The 25,425-nt window shown below is 40.6% G+C and overlaps 2 protein-coding genes across 8 annotated transcripts in view; one reads left to right on the plus strand and one right to left on the minus strand.

The window, feature by feature from the left end:
* The first annotated feature begins 14,024 nt into the window (after nucleotides 1-14,024).
* Nucleotides 14,025-18,694, plus strand: LOC113649717 (piggyBac transposable element-derived protein 3-like). The gene is made up of 5 exons (XM_027157642.2): nucleotides 14,025-14,236; nucleotides 15,739-16,212; nucleotides 16,310-17,242; nucleotides 17,408-17,691; nucleotides 18,227-18,694. The coding sequence occupies exons 2-5, from the start codon at nucleotides 16,069-16,071 to the stop codon at nucleotides 18,366-18,368; spliced, it is 1,503 nt and encodes a 500-aa protein (XP_027013443.2). The 5' UTR covers nucleotides 14,025-14,236; nucleotides 15,739-16,068; the 3' UTR covers nucleotides 18,369-18,694.
* Nucleotides 18,695-20,705: 2,011 nt separating this feature from the next.
* Nucleotides 20,706-25,425, minus strand: part of LOC113649776 (rho guanine nucleotide exchange factor 4) — a 135,724-nt gene continuing 131,004 nt past the window's right edge. For 6 of the 7 annotated variants that reach the window (XM_047811180.1, XM_047811182.1, XM_027157732.2 and 3 more), the window contains 3 exons: nucleotides 25,194-25,425; nucleotides 22,129-22,206; nucleotides 20,706-21,350 (listed from right to left, as the gene is read on the minus strand). The exon at nucleotides 25,194-25,425 is cut by the window's right edge. In XM_047811180.1, coding sequence (XP_047667136.1) covers nucleotides 21,193-21,350; nucleotides 22,129-22,206; nucleotides 25,194-25,425 — 468 coding nt within the window. In that variant the 3' untranslated portion in view covers nucleotides 20,706-21,192. The remainder of the gene's footprint in view (nucleotides 21,351-22,128; nucleotides 22,207-25,193) is intronic. The other variant, XM_047811181.1, reaches the window with a different exon arrangement.

Raw genomic sequence — 25,425 nt, forward strand, 5'->3', positions numbered from 1 at the left:
GACTGCATTTTGTTTTTCTTTGGTTCTTGTATAAATGCGGAGTGTCACAGCTGTACACGCTGTGCGCGGTTTAAAGTCCACTTGCGTCAGATCAACGACAACCTGGGAGATTATTATTGAAAAAGAATTAAGTAGGCATAAGATAATTAAGTAGGCATCTTTCTGCTCCATCCCTAGTGCAGTAAAGTGTGTTAAGGATGTGACCTCATGATCATGCTTTAATGATCTCAGTGTCTCCAGAAACTTTATAATTATCTCATTTATTCATATTACCAAGTCCGACTCCTCCTGAATTATCTCAGTATTTCTAATAGTAATCTGACTGTGGTCACTTATTAATTATCTCTCTCACTCACTCTCACTCATTCATTTTCTACCGCTTATCCGAACTTCTCGAGCCTGTGCCTCAGGCGTCATCGGGCATCAAGGCAGGATACACCGTGGACGGAGTGCCAACCCATCACAGGGCACACACACTCTCATTCACTCACACACAGACACACACTACGGACAATTTTCCAGAGATGCCAATCAACCTACCATGCATGTCTTTGGACCGGGGGAGGAAACCGGAGTACCCAGAGGAAACCCCTGAGGCACCGGGAGAACATGCAAACTCCACACACACAAGGCGGAGGCGGGAATCGAACCCCAACCCTGGAGGTGTGAGGCGAACGTGCTAACCACTAAGCCACCATGCCCCCTATTAATTATCTCCTTCTCTCTATTTTCCAAGTCATAGTTGTGGCCCTCCTTAAATATCAAGTCATGGCCCTCCTTAAATATCTCATTATATTCAATTAAAAAGTTGTGGGCACACACACACATAATGATTTCATCCTCTGTACTTAGAAAGTCATGGTCAGTTGTGGGCAAGTTGTTGACCTTGCTTGATTACCACATGGTCCCAGTAACCACATGAAGATCGTTCCTTAATTATCTCATTATCTCTAGTTACCACGTCAGAGCCATGCTTTAACTATTTCATTTTTTATAGTTACAAATTCTTGACACTTACTTAATTATCTCACTCTCAAATTCCAAAATGCAGTCACTGAATAATTATGTCATTCTCTCATGTTACCAAGTTGTGGTAGCAATTTGTGGCCACAACATAATTCTCTCATTATCTTGTGTTACCAAGTTGTGGCCACTCCGTAATTATCTCATTTTGCCACTTCTCTCAAGCCACTAAAATGTGGTACTACATCATGGCCACACCAGTTCACTCAGTCTTGGGTTACCAAGCATTCATCGCTTATTAGTTTGTAATTTCTGTTTTTTAACTGCATTTAGGTTCTAGAGTCTTAGGAAGAATTCTCAGGTGGCGCCAGATGAGGTCAGTTACTGCCATGACAGCTCAGGCAACATTTTGTTAGTTTTTGTTTATTTTCTTCACTGGAAAACACTTTAACCTGCTTTTCTTTACATTGAAGAGATCAACATGTCTGACAGGAATACACTTATTTTTATTGGTCTACAATCCGCTCACTTACCACAGCCCCTAGCTGGCTGAGTGAAATCCTGAGGAGCAACAAAGGCTGTGACCCAAAGAAAAGGCTGTGAGGGAAATGAGCCAGTGTCAGGATACGGGCTGAGGTAGCGTGCTGGATGGATCAGTTGGTGGCATAGCTGAATCCGACAGTGTACACAGAATGGTGACAATGCAATACTAAAGTTATATACAACACTATATAGGCAGCAGAACCAGAGGGCATCCTCTGAGATGGGTCATGAGAGCCTGCATTGATCAGTTAGCACCAGTGTTCACAGAGATACTCAACCTTTCCCTAGAACAGTCTACGTTCTCCACGTGCTTTAAAAGGTCCACCATAGTTCCCATCCTGAAGAAACTCCAGCCTCTCTGCCTCAACGACTATCGCCCAGTAGCCCTGACCTCCGTAGTGATGAAGTGCTTTGAAAGACTGGTCAAGGACTTCATCACTTCTTCACTACTCCACAGCCGATTATATTTTCTCTGTTTATTATATTTTATATTATATATTTCTGATATACTTTGATATTTTCTTTTATATTTCTTGATATAAATATATTTATTACTTCTTATATTGTATTCACCTGTGTTTTATCTTTATTCCTTTATTTTGTTATTTTCTCTACTATATTTTTAGGACAGTTGTATGAAGCATTTTACTACATGTTGTACTGTGTACGATTGTGAAAGTGACAAATAATATTTGGATTTGAATTTGATTTTCACATGTTTTTACCCCTTTCTCATTTCTGTACTGGAAGTATGATCTGAGGTTAAACATGAAGCTTATGGGTTCATATAAGTTCATATAAAAAAAATTTGTAATTTTAAAGTAGCTTAAATTGATGCCATCATCATCATCATCATCATCATCATCATCATCATCTTCTTCATCCGTTCATTCATCCATCCGTACATTCAGGGGCAACAGTATGTACACACCTCCACTAGTAACCAGATTGTTGTTGGTACAAATTCATTATTCTGATAGTGTATTTCCACCATTTTGGTAACCATGGTAACCTAACTGTAAAGGTCACATGGTGTCTCGGTCAAGTTGGTTTAGATGCTACCTGTCTGACGGATACAATTTTGTAGAATTAAATGGTGAATCTTCTAGTTTATTGCCAGTTAATTATGGGGTCCCTCAAGGATCAGTTCTAGGATTAAGTGATTTAACATTTTAACTCACCAGAACGCTAAATCAATGAGAACCCAGCACTTGAGACTGTTCCATATGGGGTAATAGGAGACAGTTACACCCGAAGTGTGTTGCTTAGGTCCAGTTTATTCCGTTGTTTTGTTTTGGTTGCCGTCACTGCAGAAAACCTCGCTTCACACAGATAGGATGTCAGAAATGGCAAAAGGGATTTAAGTGCTCAGGGTATTCCGCCATGACTTTAATCCAGAACACCGGCAGAGTTGTTGTCTCGAACGTAGTTTTAAGGCTGCCGTCATTTGCAATCTCCAGCAGTTGATATTCTTCTTCACAGACATGCTAGATTCACCTGGTTTGTTGACAAATGGGTCGCAGATCCATTCCATACCAGTTCGTAGGTCTTTTGTGGTTGGGAAGTAGCACTCGAACTCTTTTAAAAGCAAAGACAGGTGATCGTGCACCAACTGGGAGAATGAAACATACTATTGAACATTATATCATTTCCTAATCACAAAATGGTTACATAAATTCATATTAAAAGGTAAAGGAAACTTGTCATTCTATAAAATGAAAAAGAAAACTTATAACAGTTCTATAATCTTCTTTCAGCAAGATGATGGGTCTTGATCCAACTGTCTGGGTACAGTGTCTGTTCCTCCTGTTGTTGAATGAGCTTCCTTCTGGATCTCTTCTTTACAGTTTTAATTATTTACATACATTCAGTTTCTTCATTTCATACAACAATTTACCCATTTCTTTTAGTTTATTTTCCACAGCTTCCTTTTTCCTCGCTCTCTGTCTTTGTTGTCTTTTATTTCATTTCTCTCTTTTTGCTGCATTAAATTCACTTTGTTTCTTTATAGTATTGGATGAGATTATCACATAAGGATAACATGTGCACGTTGTATGGCAGTTACACGTGATATGGCAGTTACTCCACTCCTAAAATTTCTATTCACACCCCCTCTTGGAGTCATTGGCATAGCACGAAGGAACTCCATACCTCAATCATATTGTTTTTTTTGTTTTTTTTTAATTGACTTTCACTTTGCTTCAAATTTAGTAGGTACGATCTTAACTGTCTGTCCTAAATCAACTGTCCTTTGTGATGAAAGCATGTACACTTTATAAACTTTCCGATTACTAAAAGAAATTTGAGCATGATAAATTGGATCTTGGGGATTATATCTCCATTCTGTTGTTTCAGTTACCCACATCCAGGTGACCAGCTTGCCCCCTAAACGCCCATTCCCCTCCACAATGGCCCAGAGTATGTCCCATGGTTCCCTCAGTAGTGAGATCTCACCTTTGAGCTCCACCACTACATAGTCTCCCATTTCTGGGTCCACATCTCTGCACCACTATTAAAGGAAACAGCATTCATGAAGAAAACCGAACCTTATGCATTTGAACTTTATGCACCAGAATTGTTTCTCTTTTAGCAGTAATTACTCCCCATGGTTTAACCAAATCAATAGGTCTAACTGATTGATCTATTTCATAATATGATTTAATCCATTTATAGAAGGACACAGTATCTCGTGGCGAGCTGTTTACCCAGGACTGTACCTGTTCTAGGTCCAAGTATCTCCAAAGCATACTGTACCTTTATCCCAACAATCCCTACAAATTCTCTCATCATGTTTTGTTAATACAGTAAAATGATGATTTTTAAGACATTTATAACAGCAGAAGAGCTCTATAAGTTTTTTCCTTTTACGTTTAGGCATTAATGCTTGCGACTGCGCGTCTTCTATCATCGCAAGAGTTACCGGGGATACATTAGTCTCATCACAATCATTGGGATCCTCATTCTGATGCCCAATTTGTTTTACCACATGAGCTTGATCATCACCAACTAATAACACATTAGATTCTATTGGTTTCTCAGTCTGTTTATTATTACATAAATCATCATCAGATATTTCCTCCAAAGTCCGGTCCAAATCCAGCAGTACAGAATCCAAGCTAATCGTTGTCTGTTGATGAGCCAGGATATGTGGTTAGTTTAATTCTCCATTTAATACTGGAGTGAATAACATCAATATTCCTAACATCATAGGTCTGACATCATTCATATATTCAGTACATGCACATGTGACAACAGTAAAAATAACATTTGGAGCAAGAACTTTCACATATTTAACTCTATCTTGTTTCCATACATAAATTGTTACCCATAACAAAAAACAAAAACTCATAAAAGAAACTACACATAAATTGATCCAATTGGGTACCTTATACAGGCGTAATAAAGTGGCTGAGACTGTATAGCCAAACGCCATTAATGATAACAAGATCCTTCCCCTTTTTCTCCATATCTGATTGAATCCACTACTATGAATTAACCACATGATTAAAGTTAACACTATGGAAATACTTTCAATTGGTTGACAATATATTATTCCAAGTAAACCTATAATAACTTTGAAACCAGGATATCGATCACATATCAAATAAGTACAAATTATAGACCAAAGACAGAGATTCATGCTCACCGTTGTCCATGGGCCCTCTCGTGGATTAGTGCCATTACTGCCGGAAGCAGTCGGATTGTCGCTAAAGTTTGATGCCATCCTAAAATCAGTCGGTTTTGAGGCCAGTTGTTCAAAGGTAAGATGATCGGATTTTGGTTATCGGATCTTTCTTGAAAATGGGTTGTTCAAAAGGGAAAGAAGGAACCTGAAATATGATTAGATTACGAAATCCAATCCTAGTTTTAATCTGGATCAAACCTTCAATTTGTGCTGTTCAAAACTTGTCAGTAGGATTTGGATAACTTTGATCCAAAAAAACAGGATTATCCCGATCCCAAAAGGGGGAGGATTTCAAGGTGGATTCCATAAGGAAAATGTAGTAAAATGTTAAAATGGGTCAAATAATACTGTACATTTGTATAATTTAGTGTTTATACTTTTATTGAAGCAAAACTTCAAAACAAAACTTCTGCCTAAAGGCAGAGCTTGGAAATGCTGCTCTCTCATCCTCAGATGAAAAAGAACCCTGAACTTTCTTTATTTTGTTAACTATCGGACATTTAGCCATTTTATTTTTTTAAGACGTTTATATCCACGATGTATTTGTTAATGTATGTTTATTTTATATGACTCGGATGAGTCATATACAGAATATACAAAATCTGACACAATTATGGTGTTCTTTCAGCCTCGGTCGGTGCAAAAGGTCAGCGCTTGGAGCAAAGCAGCTACTTCGGTGGTCTGTGCGCTTCCTGTTTTATGTTCTGTTACTTGAATACGGTTTTGCCTTTGTCTTTAGAAATGATGGCACTTTTGACTCTGCCATCTTTGCTAGATCCGTCAGTAGGTCTCTTTCTCTTTCTTTGATCCCCTCTTCACCCTATATTTTAGTTGTATGTCATGTAAGATCACTCCTAATTCCACCCAGGTAAAGTTGTGAACGTTTTCTTTATTTTTAATGAGATTTTTCTTCTCATTTTCTAAAGTATTTATTCCTCCTGGTTCAACTGCGTCTGCTTCGATTATTATTTGCTTCGATGTTTTGAAAATGCTTCGAAATCAAGAGCTTAGCTGTAGTCATTAAAATATCTATAGCACTCTTTGGCTCATGTTTCAACTTGTTTTCCTTCTTTTGTGTAAGAGAAAAAGCTGTCTGGTATTTTTCTTCCTTCATTATAGAGTACTACTGTACTTCGATCTCAGTGTCTGTGTTATTTACATAAACCACCAGATCTGTTTCTTCATCTCGTCTGACTAGTCGTGCCGAGTCTAAGGCCATTTGTAATAAAGTCTCCTTTAGTCTATCGTCCTTCTCTTTCCATCTTAATGACTTTGAAGATGTCTTTTTATACAAGTATTTTGCTTGTCGACTATATCCTGGAATTAATTCATAAGTCTCACATACTTCAGAGTTCCGAGTAAGCTCTGGAGATGTTTCACCGTGGTAGGTTATACTCCTTGCCACTTCTCTAAACGTTGTTTCTGAAGTGATTTACAATACCAGTTCCTGTTATAGTAAATCTCAAGAATTCAACTTTACCCTTTTTTCGATCTCCATTTTTTTTAGACAGGACTTTAGACCCCCTCTTGCTAGCCTTTTCAATACTTCTCCAAGTATTTGGAAATGCTCGTCCTCTGTTTCTGTCATGATTAGAATGTCATCAATATACACAACAGCTTTAAACCTCTGAAACAGGTTTGGGGTGTTGATGAATCCCTGTGAGAGTCTGGTACAGTATATACAGTACATATCGGTTCTGTTCCCATGTGAATCCGGTTTTATCCTGCGATTCTTTATCAATAGGACATGACCAAAATCCATTAGCTAAGTCTATTTTTGATAAGAACTTTCCCGTTCCTAATCCATTTGTGGTGTCATGTGCATTTATCAAATATCTGGTATCAGGTACTGTCACTTTGTTTAAAGCTTTGTAGTTAGTCACTAATCTCCAGCCTCCATCTGGTTTTGTTACTGCTTGTATAGGTGCATTAGTGGGTGCACTTTTGACCTTTTTTATTACTCTTTGTTTTTCTAAGTCTCTGATGGTTTGTCTTATGGACTCCGTCGCTTCCTTTTTAATAGGATACTGCCTTTGGGGGCTGGGAGTCCTTTCCGATTATTTTAGCAGTATGTTCAGGGCCCATTAGGCCACAATCATTTTTACTTTTACTGTATATGTCTTTATATTTTAGTAGCAAAGGTTAGTTTCCTTAAAAATTCTCTCTATTTCTTTCTTTTGATCAACTTTAGTGTTTGACATCTTTAAGACATCTCTAAGAGGTTTTCTTCCTTTTATGACCTTGATGCCTTCAAGATCATATACCTCTTTTTCTTTTATTTCACCATCATATGCTTCTATTAGATATTTCTTTCCTATTGATTTAAGATTTCCAGCCTCCTTTTTGGGATACTGTGGGTACATCAGCTCCCGTGTCAATTCTAAACTCTACAGTAGGTGTCCTATTCTGGTTTTTAGTTGCCCTCCCTTTTCTTGGATACCTTCTTTATCGAGGGCATCTCTTAGCTCCCTACCGGAGGCCGGCTCTTACTAGTGTTTCCTGAGTACTTCTTAGTTAAGGTTGGTTTTGGGGCTATGGTTTTGGTGTTGCAAATGCGATACGTATAATCACTATGGTTTCTCTCATCAGACTTAGTGAAGTGCTTGTCTGGTGGAGTTGGCTTGTATGTTATACGAGAGAATGTGTCACGTCTGTTTTCCTGCCTGGGGCAGAACTGTGAAATACCTCTGTCTTGAGGAGGCCTCATTCCAGTTCATTTCTGGTTAGTTTTGCCTGTCTCGGATAATAGTCACGTTGTGGAGGTTTCTGGGTCTGCTTCCCTTTCTGTAAGAAGGATTGATCTTTACTCTTGTCCTTCTCCCCTCCTTTTTCTTTAATCAAAGCCGACTTTCTGTCATCTTTTATTCCTTCACTAAGGATTGTACTCATGGGAGTTTCTGGTCCCATTAAGAGAAAGGAATTTAAGCCTTTAACTTTCCCTTCTTCATGTATTTCTCCTTTTGTTTCTAGAATAGCCTGTCTCTTAGTACCTTTGTCTATTTCTTTTGTTAGGAATATGGATAGGCCTGTAACCATGTTCCTGTATTGTTTTTTCCTTTTTACGAGGGTTTCCTAGGATCAGTTCATTTCTGTATGTTATTAGTTCAGTGTTCCATTCTGGCACTATTTCACTGATCTAAGAGACCCCATGTAGGCGGACTTACAGACAGACTGACTGAGAAATCCAGACCCGGCCTAGAAAGAGCTCATTTATTTGATTAGCTTTGATTAGCTTTGATTTGATCATATATCTCATTTATTTGATTAACTTTTTCTAGTGGATCCTTTCCCCTTAGTTCAGTTCCTGCAAGTACTTGGAACATGATGGGGTCTGTAATTATTTTAGTTGTTTTAGTTTTTCTTTTTACAGCAGCTCTCTTTTTCCTTAGTCCTATATCTTTTAGAATTTCATCTATTTCACCTGAAGTCTCTGATATGCTGTCTTCAGCAGAGGAGCTTCCACAAACAGGGCTTAAAGCCCTTACACTAAACCTATCACACACAATCGGAGTGTGTTTGCTTTTTTCTAGGCTGGGTCTGGATTTCTCAGTCAGTCTGTCTCTCAGTCCACCTACATAGGGTCTCTTAGATCAGTGAAATCAGAGATCACATGACACATAGCTTCTTGCATGGTTTCACATCTCATTTCTATTAAGTCCATTTTAGCTTTTTCATTTATGTCTGTTCTATCTTTAATCTCGTCCACTGTGTCTCCAGTAGCTAACTGGAGTATTTTGCTTAATTTTAATTCACTGAATTTACTTGCTTTTCTTAGGTGACTTCTGCCTTCTTTACTTAGTTCAACAGGGTTAAGGTTAACACATACTTTGTCATTTACTTTAATCCTCTGCTCACATGCTCTGTTAGAGTTTCTACTATCTTTTAAAGTTTTTATTCTAGTTTGGGGTCGGATGTATCTTTCATCTTCACTTCTACTGGAAAATACATAGTCTGAGGATTCTTCCCCAGTAGCTATTGGGGTAATAAAAAGTACAGTCTTTTAGCTGAGGTAGAGAGGGATAGAGACCACTTGTTTGAGGATCATCCCATGGCCTGGGTCTTTCTGAGTCTATGACAACATCGTCTAATGATGAATGTCCCGCATTAGTTCTGTTCCTAAGTACATTTACTAATTCTTAGGCCATGGGAGTCTTACCTCACCTTTCTTTGTTTCCTCCTATGCCACCTAAATTTACTTGTGACAAATCGCCTGGGGATTTTCTCCCCGCCTCTGGTGGTAATGGGAGTTCCTGACCATTGTGCCATATACAACTTATCCAGGTTGAACCTGGATGTTCTGTGGGATTTGGCATCCTTCCCCAGAGATCTACACAAATATCTGATACTCTTAGGAGTTAAGGCATACATCTCGCCTTCCGATGTCACTTCTGACTCTGCCCCACTCTGCTGATGAGGGCCAGAGGGCAGTCTAGACTAGGGATGTACCGAACCGAAATTTTGGATCGGTATCGGCTCCGATCCAAGCATTTTGAGTGGATCAGGTATCGGTGGTGCGTGACCAATCCAAATCCGATACCCGTGGTCATGGGCATCGCACTTTTCAGAGCGCCGCCAGTCGAATCCATTCCACTTGAGGAATGTCCTAATAAATTAAACTCCATTCCACGTTTTACCTACAGCATTGACCACGCTGCTGCTTCCTAAATCCATGGGCGTCGGAACCATTATATGTGTGTGGGACAGGACACGCCCATTTCCGTTGTTTACTTATTATTTACTTCCGACGCCCATGCCCGTGGTGGTTGAATAATGTCAATTAACTAACTATTGCTTGAGCCTATAAGAAAAAAATACACTTATATAATAAATTACATTGTATACATTCTTTAGTTTTAAAGGTAGAAAATATCACAGGTATCGGATCGGAATAGAAAAAGTGGTATCGGTACATCCCTAGTCTAGAAGCCAATATATCGCGGGTTGATTGCTCATTTATATGGAATGGAAGTTTTTCAACTATCTCTTGTATCGGATACTTTATAGTTCCTTGCGCAGATACCTTATAGATACGTTGAAATTCACAAAAATACCAGTTTTGAAAACACAAAATCAACAATTACAGTTGCTCTTACCTTGAACGCAGGTATCCTTCGAAGTCCCTTGGTCTTCTAACAAAGGTTCTGCTTCAAGTTCTTCTACCTATTCTATTGATTGAATCTTTAGATGAAGGAGTCAGACTTAGATCTTTTTGTCTTTTCAGGGTCCTCACAACTGGAGGCCATGTTTTTATTAAAAGTAGTGTAGTACAAATAGATGTGTGTAATATATGTAAGGTAAAAGAAAAGAAAATTACAAACAAAATCTCCTTCAAATAGTCAAACAATTCTAGTGTAAGTAGAAATAAGTAAAATGCAAAGATAAAACAAACCAAGAAACACTCTCAAAGTGTAAGCCTGCGTTTGTTCTCCTGATGCACCCACTATAAGCAATAACAGAGTATAACACACTGAGCTTGCTTCAAGGTGAATGCACACCGATAACTGGTTCTAAAACCCTATTTCTATCATTTATTAATATAATCTCATAACGGTCATTCTGCTTCTGTCAGCATCCTGTCAGGTCTCTCATGATCTCATGCTTCTGTAAAACATCCTGAGAAGTCTCCCAGGCTGCACGGCTGACTGTGTGTTCTTATTCTGCTGACACAAAGCCTTGTGATTTCCTTTTAAGCTTTCACTGTTACTCTCTGTCTTAATATCTAAACATACTAATGAACATTAGATCATTTCCTAATCACAAAATGGTTACATAAATTCATATAAAGGTAAAGGAAACTTGTCATTCTATAAAATGGAAAGGAAAACTCATAACAATTCTAGAATCTTCTTTCAGCAAGATGATGGGTGTTGATCCAACTGTCTAGGTACAGTGTCTGTGCACATAACAAATCCTCATGCACATCCTCCTGAAATAGATATCGCACATAAACAAGTAGTATTGCCTTGTTGTCGATATCTGTAGATTGGTCAACTTGGAGTGTGTACCACGGAGCTGTAAAATATATTAAATCTCTTAATGGAAAATCCCATGCAAATGTTTTTCGTAGTCTTTTTCAATTACATATCTTTTGTTCTTCCTCATTCTCTCTTAAATAAACACAGTTCATTCGATTGACTATTTTATTGTTTTGTTCGTTCATTATTTCCTCCAGAAGAGAAGGCTCAGTAGTTCTGCCCACAGAACATGGCATTCTGATCAAATATGACAATTGATGATGATTTTTCTTTTCCATACAGAACTCCTCTTCTTTGAATCCATTTATCACAAAGGGACCGAAGTCATCACAATGGCTACCTGAGTAAATAAAGCCTGCCTCATCAACACGCCAGGCCCTTTCCACCGGGGCTATAAATCATAGCTTGTAAAATCAAGATATATTAAAAAAAAAAGAAAAGAAAATGCAAATCATCACCTGTTTTATTACCCTTCTTCATGTTTACTTATTATTTCACTTCACATCTTCTTAAGCACACGAAACATTTGATAATAAACAGCAAATAAAATGACCCTGATACAAAACTGGACTGTTAAAGATTGGGAAAACATCTTCGTCTGCCATATTTCCGTGCCCGAGAAGTGTAACCCGATCCAATTGCCTTTTTTGTAGCACATCTTCGTTTCAATTTGTTGAGCTGAGTGAGATGCTTTTCTGCTCACCCTGTGTGTAAAGAGTGGTTAAATTACTTACTGTAGGTTTCTCTGTCAGCTGAAACCAGTCTGTTGATTCTCATCTGATCTTGCTCATCAACAAGACATTTCCATCTGCAGAACTATTTATTTTTTTGCACCATTCTGGAGTCTAGAGATTGTTTGAGACTATGTGCAAATCCCAGGAGATCCGCAGTATTTGAAATACTTAAATGAGCCATGGTCACAATCACTGGGATCACATTTTTCCCCATTCTGATATTTTTCCCTGTTTCTGTATGATTTTAAGCATTTTGCTCCGACCATATGACTGGCTGATTAGATAATTCCATGAATGCACATGGGTGCAGCTGTTCCTAATAAATAAGTCAGTGAGTATATCTGATCTGCTGTCCTGCCAAAACATAACCAACAAAAGGATTAAGCTGAGAGGGAGAAGCATTTTCTACACATAACACCATGGTCACCCATGCCCTAGACCAGGGGTGTCAAACTCAGGTTTGGCCCAAGGTGTAATTATAATTGGCCAGCGAGATCGCATCAGATGTGCATTACAACTGGCTAGCCGCATGCTCCGCTAATACTACAAATCCCAGAATGCCTTGCCACTGTATTGACACGTAGTCACGAACAGCAAGCGCCCCTCATTCTCTGTTGACAGTCGTTAACAACCATGTTATACAGTAGTCACATCGGGCAAGTTAATTCCACCCTCCACAAAAATGTCCAAACGAAAGATGGACAATAGGAGCTTTCAAGACAGGAAGGAGGCAGATTATCTGTTCACGAACATAAAGGACAGACCTGTTTGTCTTGTGTGCTAACGGTGCTAACGTGTCTGTAACGGAAGAATATAACATAAGACACTATGACACGAAACATTATGAGAAGTATAAGGACCTGGACGTAAAGCAGAAGCTCCAGAACTCGGAGGAGATGAAAAAAAGAGTCTGGTTTCCCAGCAGAATATGTTCATGAAAGCAAAATCAAAAAGTGAAGCTGCTGTAAAGGCTGTAAAGCTTTATTGTGGCAGCAGAGACAACTAAATCTGCCCTTTAATGAGGGAGAGTCTATGTCAAAAAGTCTATGGTCAAAGTTTGCAAAATGAACACCACTGATGTGTCTTTTATTTCAAATTTAATTTCTTATGTGTTTGTAATATCAAGCTCTGGTTGTTCCAAATCCTGTGATTAAGCAAAACTAAAGTTTGTCTCCAAATGAAAAAAGGTTGAACATTACATCTCAGTTGTAGTTCATTTTTCAATAAATATTCAGTTTGGCTCGTGACTTTATGTGTGGTTTTGTGTGCATCTGTGAGTGGTAACAAATAATAGTGTATTGAGACATAAACCACCGCAGGACTGATTTATATGGAGGGATGTAATGTTGCATCACAGACTGCAATCTCCTGTAGAACCTGCACCTTTTTTTGTGTGTGTACTCACCTCTTTCTCACAGATATCCAGCCTGATGCATGAGTGTACAGACGATGCATTGTGACAGTGACGTCATAGTGCAGCCCATACTGTACAACTATTACACTGATTGCTGTTTTAATGCATGCATGCATGTTATCCAGCCTGATGCATGAGTGTACAAATGATGCATTGTGACAGTGACGTCATAGTGCAGTCCATACTGTACAACTATTACACTGATTGCTGTTTTAATGCATGCATGCATGTTATCCAGCCTGATGCATGAGTGTACAAACGATGCATTGTGACAGTGACGTCATAGTGCAGCCCATACTGTACAACTATTACTCTGATTGCTGTTTTAATGCATGCATGCATGTTTTTTATTGCATTAGATTTTTTTTTTATATATATATAATTTTATGACCAAAACGCATGCAATGATATGTGATTGGTGTTTACATGTAGGCACAAATACACACAAACATGATATAACACAGTCTTCCAAACTAACTTTGTCCCAAATGTCCATATAGCTCGACAAATGCACAGACAGGTTGTGTCCCAGCTTGTTCTAGGTGAAAAAAAAAAGACTATGCGGTGTTTATCTCTTCCTCACCGGACAACGGATTTGTGAGCGCGTGATGTTACTGGGCGAAGGGGACTCGCTGAACGTGCGTAAAAAGCTGATTGGCTGAGCTGTCTCTAGGGGGCGTGGAAGTCTTCGGTGAGGCGGAGCTATACAAATAGCTTTTGTTCTCGCTCGGACGGACATCAGTGTTTGCAGAAGAGCAGCTGCTGCACTGAGGGAAGGAAGGTTTGAAGCACTTAATCCTGCTTCTCGGTTCTTTGTTAGTTTAAGAGAGTAATTCGCCGAAAAATTGGGATAATTTGGGATAATTTGGGATGTATCATCAACTACTGACAAGACATTACGATTGTAATGCCACAGATTTCGGTGAGTGTCTGGAGGTTATTTTCATGTTCATGAGACTTGGTTTGGTTTCTATTCGGTTGCAAAAATATATTTTCAGCTTTGACGAAACTCTTAATTAGAATTACTGACATTTTTTTTATTTTCTGGTGCAAATCCCGAGCTGTTAAAGCGGTCTTCACACTGCACACGACAAACGGACATGACTGTCCGATGTCGCCCCCTAGTGACGGTCGCACGGAATGTGTAATATGATCATGTACATGTCAACATGGGAGAGAAGCTAATCCTCTCGGTCTCGGAAAACCCATTACTAGATGATCGTGACACCCGAAAATAACCACGAAAATCTTCTCCATTAAGGCACAACTCTTGCACTAAATGGTGATACTCACCGAGACTGTTTCTCCGAGTCAGGTAGTGTTTTATCCACACTGATTTGCAATGTTTTACTTTTGCGTCTCCAGTAAAGGAGAGCAAAAGCAAGAGCCTGTATTCTCCCTCCATTTATCATGGTGAATGAATGAATGAATAAATGAATGAATGAATGAAGGAGTAAATACAATACAATAAATCCAGAAAGATCGCAAATAATTTTTGAGGAAACATGGACACGACATGAAAAATAATACAATATAAATATTAATAATTTGTTACTTTTTAAATAAATAACAATGTATTTAAAACAAAAAGATTGTTTTTGGTAAAGTTGAAAAATTACTAAAGTTAATATTAGTACTTTTCAATAATTCTTATCACCTCACACACACATTTATGGCATTTAGCAGACACCCTTATCCAGAGTGACTTACAACTGAGGGTTAAGGCCCTTGCTCAGGGGCCTAGCAGTGGCAGCTTGGTGGTCCTGGGGTTCGAACCCATGATCTTCTGATCAGTAGCCCAACACCATAACCACTGAGCTACACGAAACTGATAGAACAACTTTGGAATACATCACATCCGCTTGGCATATCGGATGCGGTGTGGTCGCACAAGTTCACATTTTTTTAACGGATCCGGAAATTACGGATCCACAGATGGTCGGCACCTCACGCAGCGACTTCGCGACTCTCCATAGGAAATGAATGACTTCTGGTTAATCGGCAGTCGTTTGTCATTACTCGATTCTCCTCCTGCTTTTGTTGTGCAAACACACACATCACCTGTGAGGCCTGGCACATTTGCATTTGTTTACTCAGAGTAGCTCAGATCCAAGGCAGGCCAAACCTGTGTGTGTGACATGGAAACCTTCAGAATTGTCTGCCGTATCTATACAAGATAGTCTGTTTTATTTCTAAAAAAAAGTGTGTGAAATTTCAACAGAATGAAAAGTTGCTAATACAATGACATGCATAAAATTAAAACTTGCTAACACTTCAGTCTCCAATGTATGTTTGTACACAAATGTCATAAGCCGAGTGAAGTTATTGTCCACGGCTTTTGACATGTTCGTACACATACAGAATAAAATGAATCACTGAATTCTAACACCAAAAGTGAATTTTGTTTTTGTGTGATCTCTCCAGCTTTGCAAGATGCGATTCTGTCCATTGTGTCTGTGTATGCAAAGGAGTGGCATTGCATGACTACAGCACAGTGCTGTACATGAAAGCAGACCGACCCAGACAGGAGAATCATTTCTTCTTCACATTTTTGAGAACGCACATCAGGATGGTCTCCGTATCACCGCCATACAAGAAGAAGCTCTTCACGCACCCGGCTTGGACCTGGCTTCAGGAAATGGACGAAGAAGACCCTGATGGAGGAGAGAGATTTCATTCCAGAAGGTCGCTGATAGCTCCTCAGAAGAAACCGAAAAGGAGACGGAACAAGAACCCAACACGCCTCCACAGGAGATGCACCGTGGTACTGGGAAGCCCTGTCTGAGCCAGACGGCAAAAGACGGCACCGTGTGGGTAGAGGAGGACATCGGGACGCTCAGTGCAGAGGCAAATCGCTTGTGCTTCACAGCGCAAGCTGGACCCACAGAGTTTTCTAAGGTTTGTCATTGCCATAGTAGATATGATATTTACATAAACCCATTTAGAGTGAGGTTCATGTAAATTTACCATTCTCTATTTGTTCATCTTCCGACAGCGTAAAATTAGAAGCATTCTCCAAAGCTTCCTTTGCCTGATAGACGTGGGAATGCTGCAGACCATCAGGGACTGCACGGTCAGTCAAGCCCGCAAAACAGAGCCGGACTGGAGTTTGGCAGTTCATGAACTGATGGCATTCCTTTCAATTCTGTTTGTAAGAGCAATCATGTGTCCCGTTGGTGCCCTTGTGGATTGCTGGTCAGAAAGCTTTCTGGTGCCAGTAATCAAAGACACAATGTCCAGAGATAGATTCCTTTCAATTATGCAAAACCTTCGATTCGATAACAAGGACACACAGACAGAACGGTTGAAAACAGACAAATTCGCTGCGATGTCCGACATCTGGACACGCTTCAACAAGAACTGTGTTGAGAGTTTCACTCCAGGAGAACACATGACCATAGATGAACAGCTGTTCCCTACCAAGGTTCGTTGTCCATTCACACAGTATATCGCAACCAAGCCAGACAAATTTGGGATCAAGTTCTGGTTGGCCACGGATTTGGAGACCAAATATGTCTGCTATGCATCTCCTTACTTGGGAAAGGACCCCAGTCGTCAGAAGGGAGAGAGGCTGGCAGACAGCGTGGTCATGAATCTGATGGAGCCATTTTTGGATGCCGGGAGAAATGTCACGACGGACAATTTCTTCACTTCACTTTCACTGGCAAACAGACTGCTGGAGCGCAAAACAACGCTACTGGGCACGGTGAATAAAATGCGGCGTGAACTTCCTCAACTTGCAAAAGACCCTGGCCAGCAAGAGGTGTTCTCCACTTCAGTGCTTAGAAGCGGCAGAGTCTCCTTGACCGTTTATTCACCTAAAAAAAACAAGACTGTGCGTGTTCTAAGTTCCAAGCACCAAGAAGTGACGATCGGTGACGACAGAAAGAGGAAACCCAGCACGATAACAGACTATAACCACATGAAGGTAAGTGAATGTGTGTATAATTTTACACCAGTGCTACAATGCTTTCTGATGTGTACTATACAGGCCTATAGAAAAAAACACATATACTCATGACTCTCTCTCTCTCTCTCTCTCTCTCTCTCTCTCTCTCTCTCTCTCTCTCTCTCTCTCTCTCTGCTTTTACAGTGTGGTGTAGACGTGTTAGACCAAATGGCGCGGATGTATTCCGTAAGAGCAGCAACACGCAGGTGGCCAGTAGCAGTTTTTTACAATATGCTGGACCTGGCAGCGGTGAATGCCTACGTTTTGTACAAGGCATGTACAGGGTGGACGGGAAAAAGACGATTGTTTCTGAGCCATCTAGCTAAAGAACTTCGTTGCCGATTCATGCAGCACAAGGAAATATTAGCACAGAGGCGGGCCGCGAAGCTGCTGCTGCTGCTGCAGATTCTATGCCAGGGACCATACAGGTAACGCAGTGCCAGGTGCAAGAGAGCTGCAACAGGAATCGCAGCAAGTTTCCCTGTGCAAAATGTAAGAAATTCACTTGTGCCAAATGCAGGGACGACAGATACTGGGTCTGCAAACGCTGTAAAGTTTGAAACACTTTTAAAATAAAACAGATTGTGTGTATCCATATATTGTGAATGTGTGTCTTTTTGTATAAATACGGCAAGAATTTCTGAAGGTTTCCATGTCACACACTAAAGACATTTGCCGTGAACTTTTAGGAGAGGCTGCTGTAGAAAAGGTAGCACATGTGCCTAGTCGCAGCGCTAGCTGTGCTATCTTTTCCACAGCAGCCTCTCCTAAAAGTTCACTTCAAATGTCTTTATTGGAGAGCAAGATCAATTCTTCACCGATAGTGAATGGCTTTTTATCCTTAGCAATACGGTTAGTCACCAAATGCTCTGTGCATTCTTCTTTATTGATGTGGTGGCCCTCATAAATTTCTGTCCTTCGTGTTCCCGTTTTTTTTTCTTTCTTTCTTTCAAAATACTCCAGGGGCTTGTCTTTTAATCCAGGGTGCTTGACGTTCAAGTGGAGAAGCAGTTTTGAAGGTTTTGTTGCCTCATTAGAGAGCTGGTCGCAGAGCGGGGTTGGTGTGTGGGAGTCACCTGTCACGATAAATCCATATTTCTGGTAGGACTCATGGTATTGTCTGTTAAGTGTTATGTTTCTTTGACATTGAAGGCTCTTCTTCTGTCTCTTCTCTTCACTGGGCCTTTTTTTTCCCAAAAGGAAACTTTCTGACGACGTCTGTTTCGTACTCATTTTTGCTAATTTGTGGGTTAAATTTAATTGAGCAAACACGATATACATGTACACCGAGCACTATTTTGCGCATGGTGTGGCTTTAGGTGACGTCTCTCAGCTCCCGGTTAACCTCTCGTCCATGGAAAGTCGCACAAACCGGAGGGAAATACACCACAGTAAATAAAATGAAAATAATTTAATGTACCATGGGCGGCCCGGTACCGGTCGGCGGCCCGGGGGTTGGGGACCACTGTTATATTAGACAGCAACTTATCTTTAAAATCATATCGCTCATACTACCAAAACAGCCTTCTTCCACCTTAGAAATATTACCAAGCTGAGAAACATCCTGTCTGTATCTGATGCTGAGAAGCTAGTTCATGCCTTCATGACCTCTAGACTGGACTATTGTAATGCATTACTAGGTAACCTCTTAATAAATAGGTTACAGTTAGTCCTAAATGCAGCTGCCAGAGTTCTCACTAGGACAAGAAAGTATGACCATATAACCCCAATTTTATCATCTCTACACTGGCTACCTGTTAAGTTTAGAACTGATTACAAACTGCTGCTACTTACGTACAAGGCTCTTAATGGTTTAGCTCCCATGTATCTAACTAGTCTTCTAACACGTTACAATCCTTCACGCTCTCTGAGATCACAAAACTCAGGGCTTCTGCTAGTTCCCAGAATATCTAAGTCTACTAAAGGTGGTAGAGCGTTTTCTTATTTAGCTCCCAAACTTTATCACAGTCTTCCTGATAGTGTTCGGGGCTCAGACACACTTTCCCAGTTTAAATGTAGATATAAAAACTCCTCTCTTTAGTCAGGCGTACACATAATACATCCCATAATATTGTGCACTATTACATCAGACCGAATGCACGTTATCATCTAGTGCTTGCTAATATTATGAACAGCAGATATGTTAATCCCTCTCCCCTGCTTCTCTCTTTCTACTCATCCCGAGGCATCCAGAAACTCTACCAGCTCTGATCGTCTTCTGTGCGATGGAGATTTTGGACCTCCACTGAGATGAGGCTGATTCTGTGAGGATCCTGAGACATCTAAAGATCTACCAGCTCCAGTTAGACTCTGCTGTACTAAAGAGGATATGTGAACTCCATGTGGTCTTTACATCACTACGACATTTATCAGACTGTATATTTATAATCCCACCCCCAGTGTCACCCAGATGAGGATGAGGTTCCCCTTTGTGTCTGGTTCCTCTCAAGGTTTCTTCCTTTACCATCTAAGGGAGTTTTTCCTCCCCACAGTCACCTGAGTCACCTCAGACTTGTTCATTGGGGATAAATACATACACATTTAAATATATCTAATATTAATCTTGAATGTTGTATTGTATTATTCTTTATATTAACCTTTTGTCCTATGTTTATGTTCTGAATTGAGCTGAATATCTTGTACACTTGATTAAAATGAGAAAAGATTTGACATCGAGCATTTAAAAAGAATGCAGTGGAGCATGTTAGCAAAATATATGAGCTAAATTAGCGAAACGACAACAAAATTAAGACACTTGTTTATACTGACAAACCTCTGACCTTAAACATTTCTAGATTTTAATACGAAGTGATTCCGCTGCTTGTTTCTCGCTCGTTGCTGTTCGTTATTCCAATGAGAAATTCTGAAAGTTGCTTAATAGAAAGGTGACATAACCCAGAGCGTCATCGGTGTGACATTCAGATAAACGTATCGTCGCTGTCGGGCGGAAACCTCCTATGTCCAAATTTTGTCAATTTCATATTTTTTCACATATCGATGCTATCGGTCAGTCCCCACGTCGGTCTGTTAATTTTACAAGTTATTAACCAATCTAAAGTCTTGAAAATAGCTTGAGTGCTAATCTCTTAACTTCATTGGACACTTCAACTGTGAGAAATCTCGTAACTCCGCCTCTTCTTCACTCCGCGGGAGAGCCTCGTGGCGTATTTCTCCTCAAGAAGAGTCGAAACGAATCAACACGTCTTCTGGAAAACACTGGGCTCAAAGAAAAAAAATCTTGACCCCCCGCTAGTTCTGGTGCTCGTCTGAGGACAGGAATTTAGTGCAAGACAATCCACTGCAACGCGGACTAAACCCTGCGCATCGCGGATAAGAGACACCGTTTTTTTAATTTCCTGAAAAATAACGGTTTTAGAGATACGAGGATTCCGCCCGGCAGCGACGATATATAAGTATACAACCAAAACGAAAGAAGAGCCGATTCATAAACACGTTAGGACGTAACTGTAATAACTCTTATTTCATGTTTCAGGTGACGAAGAACAAAATTAAATATGAAAGCAAACACATCTGGCACTGTATACAATTGGCATGAAAAGATTTAAGGAAAAGGGGAAAAAAAAAACACCACAAGTTAGTGATATTAGTGTGTATGGGGCTAATCAGAGCTCCAGGAAATGACAGACTCCCAAAGAAATAAACACATATCGATGCAGTCCCGGGGAGCCAGTCACCGAGTCTGACTGTAACCACCTTAATAAAGTGCTTTCTCCAAAAATCAAACACAATTACAACTAATCTGTGGAGCATCAGTAAGTACAACCATGGAGAAATGGAATACAAAAAGAATAATAATAATAATAATAATAAAATGAGGATTGAAGGGTAAAGTTCAGGCACAAGCTGAGAGCTCCTCTCTCTCGTTCTCTCTCTCTCTCTCTCTCTCTCTCTCTTTCTCTTGAATTCATTCACTTTTTGAAAGGTGTCAGTCGGCCGATGTTGTGCCAGAAGTTGGAGCTCTTGCGTTTAGGCTCGGCCAGCATGAAGACCTGCTGCTGCGGGAGGCTGGTGGGGAGCGTGGGGTGTTTCTGCCGCAGCAGGAAGTCGTAGTAGGGCCTGGTCACTGCTGAGAGAAGAGAAACACATGCACACACACACACACGCACACACACACACACACACACACACACACACACACACACACACACACACACACACACACACACGCACACACACAAAACCATAAAATACACCAAGTGACCTAGAAACCCAAATGTCGCACTATACACTTAGACTACACACTATGTACTCTAGAGTCTAGTGTATGAATGCTAAAAGAGTTTCGTCTCAAAACGTTTCTCAAAAAGTGGAAATAGAAGCTGTTTTCCAATCGATGTTAAATGACATCGAGCTCAGTCACATGACTGCTACAGTAGTTTTAGCACGCAAATACACTGACTGTGAAAAATAAATCACACGATGCGCGTGGGTTCATTTAAAAGATCTTGCGAAGACGTCTCGTCCATCCAAATTTTTTTTTCTTACCAACCGTCAGCACCCGGTAGCTCCGCCTTCCCTCTGCTAAGTAATGTAAACAAAGCTGCGAGTGTTTAGTGCAGGAAGTGTCCATTATTTGAATTTGGTGTTTGTGGTTAATAATAAGTGCATCACTTCATCTTCTAGTCAGAGTTTTTAATGTGAAGACACCACTCACACTGTTTATACTACACTGTTCAGGGCAAGTGTGCAGTTTGGGACACACCTGTTGTCAATTATCCATCTTTATTCATCAAATGAAGCATCATACAAGATACCTAACAACTATATAATACATAAACTAGGTAACAAACATAATCTGGTGACGTAGAGAGCTGTGGAAAAATGAGATAATAACAGACTCTAACCTTTGGGCTTGCCAGCTGGATGGCTTTTACAGGCGTTGAGCATGGCCTGTTTCTTCTGCACCTCAGTGATAGAAAAACCTGCAGCACGAGAAGAGAAGAGAAGAGAAGAGAAGAGAAGAGAAGAGAAGAGAAGAGAAGAGAAGAGAAAAGTGAAAAGAAAAGAAGAGAAGAAAATAGAAGGGAAGTATGGAGATGAGAAGAGAGTAACATTAATGCCCTGTACATCACAGCATGCTGAATTCTGGGTTTTTATTGGTCAGAAGGTCCAATCAGAAGAACTGAACCTTCTAGGATGCGGTAGCTAAGTAGTTAAATCCAATCAGATTGTATTTGTCACATACACACACACATACACACACATACATACACACACATACACACACATACACACACATACACACACACATACACACACATACACACACATACATACACACACATACACACACATACACACACATACAGAGTAAGACATGCAGTGAAATGCTTTTACGTCTGTCCGGTATTCAAGCGTAAAAGGAATGGAATTAAGGATAAAAATGAAACCAAAAGGAGGTAGATAAATAAAATGTATAAACTATATAAAAACTATACAAATGTGTATGGTTTTAGTGTCCATGTGCAGTATGGTGTGTATAAAGTGTCACTGTGCTGTGACAGTCAGAGTTAAAGTGACGGTCCAATGTTAAAGTGTCAGTCCAGAGTTAAAGTGTCAGTCCAGAGTTAAAGTGTCAGTCCAGAGTTAAAGTGTCAGTCAGAGTTAAAGTGTCAGTCAGAGTTAAAGTGATGGTCCAGTGTTAAAGTGTCAGTCCAGACTTAAAGTGTCAGTCAGTGTTAAAGTGTAAGTCCAGAGTTAAAGTGTCAGTCCAGAGTTAAAGTGAAGGTCCAATGTTAAAGTGTCAGTCCAGAGTTAAAGTGTCAGTCCAGAGTTAAAGTGTCAGTCCAGAGTTAAACTGTAAGTCCAGAGTTAAACTGTCAGTCCAGTGTTAAAGTGTCAGTCCAGAGTTAAAGTGTCAGTCCAGAGTTAAAGTGTCAGTCCAGAGTTAAAGTGTCAGTCAGTGTTAAAGTGTCAGTCCAGAGTTAAAGTGTCAGTCCAGAGTTAAAGTGTCAGTCCAGAGTTAAAGTGTCAGTCCAGAGTTAAAGTGTCAGTCAGTGTTAAAGTGTCAGTCCAGAGTTAAAGTGACAGTCCCAGAGTTAAAGTGTCAGTCCCAGAGTTAAAGTGTCAGTCCCAGAGTTAAAGTTTCAGTCAGTGTTAAAGTGTCAGTACAGAGTTAAAGTTTCAGTCAGTGTTAAAGTGTCAGTCCCAGAGTTAAAGTTTCAGTCAGTGTTAAAGTGTCAGTCCAGAGTTAAAGTTTCAGTCAGTGTTAAAGTGTCAGTCCAGTGTTAAAGTGTCAGTCCAGAGTTAAAGTGTCAGTCCAGAGTTAAAGTGTCAGTCCAGTGTTAAAGTGTCAGTCCAGAGTTAAAGTGTCAGTCCAGAGTTAAAGTGTCAGTCCAGAGTTAAAGTGTCAGTCAGTGTTAAAGTGTCAGTCCAGAGTTAAAGTGACAGTCCCAGAGTTAAAGTGTCAGTCCCAGAGTTAAAGTGTCAGTCCCAGAGTTAAAGTTTCAGTCAGTGTTAAAGTGTCAGTCCCAGAGTTAAAGTTTCAGTCAGTGTTAAAGTGACAATCCCAGAGTTAAAGTCTCAGTCAGTGTTAAAGTGTCAGTCCAGAGTTAGTGTCATGGTGCAAAAAAAAAAGTGCAGAGACAAAGTGAAGATGGAGGGAGAGGTCCAGTACTAGATCCTGGGTGTTTCCTGGTTTAAACTCCGAATGGTCTGAGGGAAGAAGCTTCTCCTCATTCTCTCTGTGTTTGCTTTCAGGGAGCGGAAGCATTTCCCTGAACGCAACAAAGAAAAGAGCCCATTGTTGTGATGCTGAGATCTTTTACAATGTTCCTGGCTCTGTTCTGGCACCCCGTGCTGTAGATGTCCTGCGGGTCAGGGAGCTCAGTGTAGATGGTACGTTCAGCTGACCGCACCACCCTCCGGAGGGCTCCTGCTTCGTGCTGACGTCCACTATCAGCTCTTTAGTCTTGCTGGCTATCAGGAGAAGATTGTTCCTCCAGGTTTTTAGTCTCCTGTAGGTAGGCCTTCTCGTCGTTGTTGGAGATCAGGCCAAACACAACAGTGTTGTCAGCAAACTTGATGATGATGGTGGAGTTGGAAGTGGCCACACTTCCAACACTTCCAAGGTGTTGGACCACTGATCAGATGGTTTTGAGTTTAAATCCCAGGTCCACCAAGCGTCCACTTCTGGGCCCTTAAACAAGGCCCTTAACCCTCAATTACCCAGTTGTATAACAAATGTTAGTCACTCTGGATAAGGGTGTCTGTCAAATGCTCTAGATGTAAGGTATTGATTCATTTTCTAACACATGACATTCACACACTCCACATACACAAGTGGCAGGGATGTGATGGCGGTCCAGGCGCTGGGTTCCTAATCAGAAGGTCAGGGTTCAAGCCCACAAGCTGCTGAGACATCTACGTTGGGTCCTTGAGCAAGGCCTTTAACCTCACCTGCTCCAGGGGCGCCACACTATTCTGACCCTGCGCTCAGACCCCAGGCTCATAATAGCCTGGGATATGTGAAAATTAAGGGGGAAGTCATGGCCTAATGGTTAGGGAGTCTGACTCCTAATCCTAAGGTTCGAGTCTTGAGTCTTGAGCAAGGCACCAAAACCCCCCAACTGCTCCCCGGGCGCCGCTGCATAAACGGCTGCCCACATTCTGCTGTGTGTGTGCACTTTGTATGGGTTAAACGCAGAGAACAAATTCTGAGTATGGGTCACCATACTTAGCCGTATGTCACGTCACGTCACTTTCACTTTCACAGATTAAAGTAATCACTGTTCTGGTGAAATTTTCAAGCATTTTTTTTTATGTTTATCAGCTGCAGCTTATTGTCACTTTCTGTTGCTTGGACTCTGGGTGTGTGTTGTACACTTCATACTTTACACTTTGAACTGTGTATGTGTGTGTGTGTGTGTGTGTGTGTGTGTGTGTGTATGTGTGTATGTGTGTGTTTTACCTGTTTCTCGGTCATGCTGGACCTGCTCCCTCTCGTCTCTGAAGGCTCGGAGCCAGCGCTGTTTCTGTTCAGGTTTTTTAGCATACAGGAGATGAACCTCATCTCCACTGAGCGAACGGAGCTTCACTGCGTTCTTCACGCTCACGTTCAGCTCCCTGTCCTTCCCATCCTCCACATCCAACACCTCCATCTGATCCATGTCCATCCTGCCCTTGTAGTACAGGATGTCCCT

This window comes from Tachysurus fulvidraco, chromosome 3 (genome assembly GCF_022655615.1).
Source record: "Tachysurus fulvidraco isolate hzauxx_2018 chromosome 3, HZAU_PFXX_2.0, whole genome shotgun sequence".
Classification (NCBI taxonomy): domain Eukaryota; kingdom Metazoa; phylum Chordata; class Actinopteri; order Siluriformes; family Bagridae; genus Tachysurus; species Tachysurus fulvidraco.

Excerpts from the sequence above, each read along its gene's own strand:
- LOC113649717 (XM_027157642.2), top strand. The coding sequence starts at position 16,069 with ATGCACCGTGGTACTGGGAAGCCCTGTCTGAGCCAGACGGCAAAAGAC. Across the intron at positions 16,213-16,309 it reads GACCCACAGAGTTTTCTAAG|CGTAAAATTAGAAGCATTCT; the intron begins GTTTGTCATTGC and ends ATCTTCCGACAG. Across the intron at positions 17,692-18,226 it reads CTATGCCAGGGACCATACAG|GGGCTTGTCTTTTAATCCAG; the intron begins GTAACGCAGTGC and ends AAAATACTCCAG.